The following is a 6837-nucleotide window of genomic DNA, read 5'->3' as shown; positions in this document are numbered from 1 at the left end:
TAATGCGCTGGCCCAATGGTGCAGCACTGTAACAACCTGCACGCTGTAGCGAGCTGGACAGCGAGTTTTTTTTTGCTTTCACCCATTTTTAGTAGGTTTTCCAAAAATCATGAAAACAATTAATTTTAAAAATAAAATATTTAATAAAATGTTTAAATATATTTTACAAATTTAAACATTTGTCAAAATGTATTGTTAAACATCTCAGTACATTTTTTGAAACTTTTCTTCACTTTTTAATAACATGAACACTTTTATAAAGTCCCACAGTAACATATCTCAAATTGTGATTCAACTACATTTGTAAAAAATGAACAATTTTCAAAATGTACAATTTTTTTTAAAAATAAGAAGGAAATAATAGGCCGGCCCGTGTTACGCACGCTTGCACCTGTGATCCGGTTCTATTCGTGTGACGTACATGTCACTTGCTGCTGAACGGGCCGAATACATGCACACGTGCAACACCAATCTCCGTCGAGAACAGGCTGCCGCCTGCCATCATCTTCTGTGAAATACGTCGAATAGTTTTGATCGCTCCCGCAGGCAAATATGTCGGCACTCATCAATTTTCCGGTCGCTCCACTCGACAGGCTCTAATCAATTCAACGGATTTTTCCGGTCCTTCACCTAGATGAAGAGTTCTGAAACTTCACTCGCAACCTTGCTCACTATACCACTTGGTGAAAGGATCGATATAGTTGACTAGAAGGGGGAGGGGGAGGTGAATAGGCAAGTAACAATTTTATCTTTTCTTTCCAAAATTAAACTTAACATCAAAATAGGTTGTCTAGATATGCTACTAGGTGAGCAACCTATATGATGCAACAACAACAAGCACACAAGCAAGCAAGGGATACAACACAATAAAAGCTTGCACAAGTAAAGGTAAGAGATAACCAAGAGTGCAGCCGGTGGAGACGAGGATGCGTTGCTGAAGTTCCTTCCCTTTGAGAGGAAGTACGTCTTCGTTGGTGTGGAGGCATAATGCACCCCAAGAAGCCACTAGGGCCACCATATTCTCCTCACGCCCTCACATAATGCGAGATGCCGTGATTCCACTATTGGTGCCCTTGAAGGCGGCGACCGGGCCTTTACAAACAAGATTTGGGCCCTCTCCACAACCGGATTGGAGGTTCCCAACGAATCCACGGAGCTTCGGCACAATGGAATATGGCTCCGAGGTTACCTCAACCGTCTAGGGTGCTCAAACACCCAAGAGTAACAAGATCTGCAAGGGATTAGTGGGGGGAATCAAATTTCTCTTGGTGGAAGTGTAGATCGGGGCCTTCTCAACCAATCCGTAGAAAATCAACAAGTTTGATTGGCTAGGGAGAGAGATCGGGCAGGAATGAGCTTTTGAATGGCAATGGAGCTTGGGAGGGGGGGGGGGGAAGAGGTCAACTCTAGGAAGAAGAAGACCCCCCCCCCTTTATATAGAGGAACCAAAATCGAACCATTTTCTGCCCAGACCCGCAGCTAATTGGTAGTACCGCTCCTTGGAGCGGTACTACCGCTTAGGCGGTACTACTCCGCACAAGCCTAAACATACATAGAATGCATCTACGGTTGTGCCGCCGGAGCGGTACTACCGCTCACCCCAGCGGTACTACCACCTAAAGCTTTAGACATGGAGAGGCAGCGGTAGTAGAGGGTGCTAGGGCCGGCAGTACCATGCGAAGCGGTACTACCGCCTTAGTGCCGCTCTACTACCGCTTGGAGCAAAATGGGAACAGAACATTCACTATACCATGACCAAAAATTAGAGGTCATAATATCTGCCGGGAAAACAGGCCATTGGAGGCAGAATAACTGTCGGGAAAGTATTTTGCCGGCAACTACAAACCGCCCTTGAAAGTCCTGTCGGGGAAAGGAATTCCCGGCAGTTACCCTATACGCCGGCAGAGTATCTGCCCTTCATGTTCTTGCCTTTACCGGCAGTTAGCACTATTACCGGCGTGCAGATCTTCCCCGGCGGGCTGATTATACAAGGCAGTTATAAGATTTCCCGGCAGCCAATCTGCCTGTATTTTTCTTCACTGCAACCACACAAATCTCCCATATTGTATGTATTTCGACAGGTATGATTTATCTTCAGTCCATTCTGTGCCATCTATATATAAAACACACATGCATACAGTAATAAAGATAGCATCACACTTCAGAGATAGTGCATATACTAATTATGAGCAATCCATCATCCATACATCATTAGTCCAGGACAACTAAAAGCTAGCACAAAGATCCATTATGTGTGCCTACATGCACACACAGGCATACAATACATCATTAGTCCAGGACAACTAAAAGCTAGCACAAAGATCCATTATGTGTGCCTACATGCACACACAGGCATACAAGTCCAGTAACAAGACAGCCAAAAGCACAACTATCCATCAGGTCTACATGCACACATGCGTACAGTTGTAGGTTCACAACTCAAAGTAGTACATCATAGACAAAAGCTCAAAATATACAATCTGGTTTTAGGTGTAAACATATCCCAGCAGAAGATCCTTTTAGCTCACCAAACACACCGCATTTGTGGATGCAAAGGCATTATGCCGGTGACCTGTAAAAAAAAGAAATGGCCAAATAGATCAGCTCAGAAGAACACATGTTCCAAACATATATGTTGCATCGGCTGAAAAGGAAAATCGACTCAACCAAATGAAAGAGACACATGTGTGTCACCCTGTATGCATTCCACAAGGCACAGACAGAATGCATGGATGTACTCATAAGAAGAGATTGTGCACTGTGTATGCATCACTAGGAAAATCAATGTAACCAATCACTATAAATATATACCAATAGCCATCTTGTTTGGTGCAGTATAATTTCTCTTGATTGCTGTTAAGTAAATAGAACATTCAAAAACTGCAGCCAGGGATCAATTACTAGCAATCCAAGTGGCAATGCAGGGTGTCCACCATTCTGTTTTCTTGTACATGTTTTTCCTATTTAGTGTGTAGGGCCGTACCCAAGAATAAAATAGGGGCAGTGAAAAATCAAAAGGAGATGGTGTTGATGCCTTGAGGGTGGAAAGTTTGCTGCTTGCTTTCAGAAAGAGTTTGCAGGCACATAAATGTCTGTCAAAGTTTAAGTAGTAGCTGCAGAATTATCTAAGAAACAGAGTTGCTGTTTGTGATTCAAAATAGGACTTAAGCATGTATTTGAAAGTAGGCACATTTTTTATCTACTAGGAAAACCATAGAAAGTACAATTTGCTCAGGAGAAAATAAAGAACTTTTAGGTTCCTACTTTCAATCACATGCTTCATTCAGAAAAATAATAAGTCATCCGTATGTGAAAAGAGAAACATATCTTTTCTTTAGGTGTAAAATATTCCAGAATTCTATGAAGATGCAATACCTTCAAGATGTGGGGACTGCTATGGGCTGTCATGGTTGCTTCTGCATAACTTTACGAACAACCTCAATCTGCAAACATAGGATTGTCAATATGAAGCAATTTGAGAAACAAACTGCTGAAATAGACATGATCAGGAAGAAGTTTTACATATCTACGAGGCCATGCAATAGATCACCCGAGAGCATTCGCCATGGTCCTCACATTCCCATAAGGGCGTTGCAAAATAGCATCCTTTTTCATCACCATGTTAACTACGACTTCACAACATTGAGATCCAAGTACATAGATCGATAGGGATTAAATCCGTCTGCCGTTATAGCTAGCCTAATGTTGCGACTATCTTCAGCAAATTTTGGATGTGTCGCATCAAAATGTTTCCATGCAGGAGAATCTGCAGGATGCCTCACTAAACCATCTCTTATGCGTCCTTCATCATGCCATCTTGCATCTGTTGCACTCTTCTTTGATATGAACAGCCGCTGAAGCCTCTTCTTTATTGGAAAATAACGAAGAACCTTTCTTGGTACTTGGTGTACACGTTTCCCATCAAGGCTCTTCTTTTCAGATTTCCACCGAGAAGTTTTGCATATAGGGCATTGGTCTGCATTTGCATATTGCTTTCGAAATAATATGCAATCATTCTCACATGCATGTATATTAACATAACCTAGTCCAAGGCATTTTATCATCTTCTTTGCTTCATGAAAGTTCTTAGGAAGTGGCGAGTCCCCTGGAAAGGCCTTATTAAGCAGCTCGAGCAATATGTTAAAACTCTTATCACTCCAACCCCCAAGAAATTTGGTGTGGAGTAATCTAACTACAAAGTGTAGCTTTGAGAAGCTTGTGCACCCAGGATAAAGTTGTTGCCCTGCATCATCTAATAATTGGTGAAAGGCCTCTATATTTGGATCACTTCCATCCTCCCTTAGGTCACCATCATTCCCACCACCATCCCCAACTTCACCAAATTCATGTCCTATATCTTCAAGCATTTCAGGTATCTCATCAAGTACCTCAAATATGTCCTCATCTTCAACCTCGTCGTTTTGAAACTTGACAGTCTCGCACCGTTGTGGAAGGCATAACGGTCCCTCCCCATGATACAACCATTTTTTATACCCTTCCAAGAACCCATCGCATACTAAGTGCTCATAGACAACACTAGATTCCTTCCATGCACAGTTCACACAGATTTTACAAGGACATAATATCTTGCTCCCTCTAGCAGAATTGGTAAATGCAAATTGTATAAATTGTTTGACCCCTTCAATATACGTTTTTGTATGCCTACAATTATTGATTCATCAATAGATAATCCTTCGATAATATTATATAAAGTGGAAAGCGTGTTCATCTTAATGTTGTACCTAGCATGATCCATCCAACTCTTGTCCATCACGAGTTGCTTGTACTAAATTTGAACCCTTGCCTAATTATCGCAAGCCAACACAAATCAATAATTACAAACCAGAGCAACACTCGAATATTCGAAATATAGTCTAATATTACCATGCAATGATAGAATCAAATTACAAGGTATTCAAACTAAAATCAGAAGATACCACACAACGATATAAAAAATATCAAGTCTTATGATCAAGAATCTCACCAGAAGCTGGAAGTGGCACTTGTTCAATTATTGATGGCTGCAGCTTGATACCTTCTTCACTTCCCAACCTAGATCTTAAACTTGTCCTTAAAGTCTGGTTTAGGCCGGTTCCTGGAACGCGTAAAAATATAATTACCCTAGATGAAGAACAATAACCAACTAGCATGCAGTTATGATCTTACATTTAGCATATCAAAAGGTACCACAAACTTGTCCAGTTTATCATCCAGATCATTAATGAAACTAAATCAAAAGTACCAAGTCATATACTCTAAATAGCACCTGATAGGCATAAATTAGGAATCATGTTCTGACAGTTCAAGTTACAAGGATCTTCTATTAGACTCATAGCTCATAGCCAAGTTTACTACCTCAGCAAAAAAAAAACTGTGCATGTTCTAAATGCAGACCTGTGACAACAGAGAACAGAACTCGGTGCAACCTCTATCTGCGACTCTCAGGCTGTTGCTGCTCCTGCTGATCAGTTGACGAGTAGGTGGCAGAGGAGGTGAACCAGGGGTGAGGATGGCGAAGGGTATCGGGAGGCGTTGTTCTTGGGGAATATAGCACCAATAGAGGGCCTTTTTAGTGATGAGCTCCTTTGCATATCTGCAAACATTTATAGATTAATAAACAACAAAGGATTATAAACAACATGTATGCCACTTAGATACTGGTCATTTTTCATCAAGTGGTGAAGCTACCTAATAGCATGTTTATACTATGAAAAACTGTCATTTATAAGTTTACAAAACATAATGAGTATGATATGAGAAAATGCCAATAACACTAGAAAAGAAATCCATACTTGTAATCCAGCCATATTTCACAACATACAAAATTATGTCAAAGACACAAACCTGCATGTTTTAATCCTTTCACAGCATCAAAGTTTTTGTATGTATATCCCACAAAGCTGAGATCTTTTTAATTCAGCTTCGCCTATACACTGGGACAACTATGTGGGGTGATGGAGGCGATGGGGCGGCGGCGCTGGATTGCGTGATGCTGGTGCGTCCGGCTGGATTGGGGGATTCTCCTGTGGCGTGGATAAAGAGGATGGGGTGGTGGTTCTGGGTGGATGCAGGGGCGGCAGGCTGGATTGGGGATGCTCCTGCGGTGTGGATGAAGAGGATGGGGGCGGCGGTGCTAGGTGGATGCAGGGGCGGCAGCGCCGGGTCGATGCAGGGGATGGGGGCGGCGGTGGGTCGATGCAGGGGATGGGGTCGGCGTCGGGTCGATGCAGGGGATGGGGTCGGCGGTGGTGGGTCGATGCAGGTTCGGCGGCGGTGGCTCGATGCAGGGGATGAAGGCGACGGGTGGATGCAGGGGATAGGGGCGGCAGCGCCGGGTCGACGCAGGGGCGGCGGCGGTGGGTCGATGCAGGGGATGGGGGCGCGGCAGCGGTGGGTCGACGGAGGTGCGGCGGTGCTAGGGTTTGGCGGCGACGGCGAGATGCAGTGCGGGCGGCTGCTGAGGGAGGGAGAGTGTCGACATGTGTTTTTTTGAGATGAAGTGTGTGGAGAAGGGGAAAGAGGAGGGGAAAAGGCCACGGTGGGCTTCCAGTGTCTTCTAATTTTTCATTCTCCCGCGACTTGCCTCGCGCGCTTTTTGGGCCTCAATTCGTTAATTCCGCGCCAACTGGTTAAGGGCAGTGCGTTCGCCCCCAAAATGAATTTGGGGCAATTGGGCCGCCCCAAAAGATGCCGGCAGATGGCCTGCCCACCTAGCTTCTATATTCCCGGCAGATGCATTGACCTATACATCATTGCCCGGCATATAAAGCTTTCCAGGCAGTTACTCGCCCCCAATTCTTGCTTATTCCCGGCAGTTAATTGCCCTTAATTTTTTGT

The 6837-nt window shown here is 43.7% G+C and overlaps 1 protein-coding gene and 1 long non-coding RNA gene across 2 annotated transcripts; both read right to left on the bottom strand.

The window, feature by feature from the left end:
- Positions 1-2166: 2166 nt before the first annotated feature.
- LOC125521782 (uncharacterized) lies at positions 2167-3655 on the bottom strand. The gene is made up of 3 exons (XR_015615013.1): positions 3523-3655; positions 3376-3443; positions 2167-2572 (listed from the first exon to the last, which is right to left on the bottom strand). It is a non-coding gene; the product is annotated as an uncharacterized LOC125521782 (long non-coding RNA).
- A 39-nt stretch (positions 3656-3694) lies between these two features.
- LOC125532995 (uncharacterized) lies at positions 3695-6470 on the bottom strand. The gene is made up of 6 exons (XM_087538916.1): positions 5845-6470; positions 5395-5593; positions 4985-5095; positions 4743-4804; positions 3759-4662; positions 3695-3715 (listed from the first exon to the last, which is right to left on the bottom strand). Exons 4-6 carry the CDS (start codon positions 4769-4771, stop codon positions 3695-3697), a joined length of 954 nt encoding a protein of 317 aa, XP_087395042.1. The 5' UTR covers positions 4772-4804; positions 4985-5095; positions 5395-5593; positions 5845-6470.
- Between the last annotated feature and the right edge of the window lie 367 nt (positions 6471-6837).

This window comes from Triticum urartu, chromosome 1A (genome assembly GCF_056163025.1).
Source record: "Triticum urartu cultivar PI428250 chromosome 1A, HENAU_Tu73, whole genome shotgun sequence".
In the NCBI taxonomy this organism is placed as follows: domain Eukaryota; kingdom Viridiplantae; phylum Streptophyta; class Magnoliopsida; order Poales; family Poaceae; genus Triticum; species Triticum urartu.
The sequence above is the reverse complement of the archived record's forward strand: the minus strand, read 5'-3'. Positions and strand labels throughout refer to the sequence as shown.

Excerpts from the sequence above, each read along its gene's own strand:
- LOC125532995 (XM_087538916.1), bottom strand. The coding sequence starts at position 4,771 with ATGGACAAGAGTTGGATGGATCATGCTAG. Across the intron at positions 4,663-4,742 it reads AGTTGGATGGATCATGCTAG|GCATACAAAAACGTATATTG; the intron begins GTACAACATTAA and ends CAATAATTGTAG. Across the intron at positions 3,716-3,758 it reads GGCATCCTGCAGATTCTCCT|ATAGTCGCAACATTAGGCTA; the intron begins GCATGGAAACAT and ends AATTTGCTGAAG.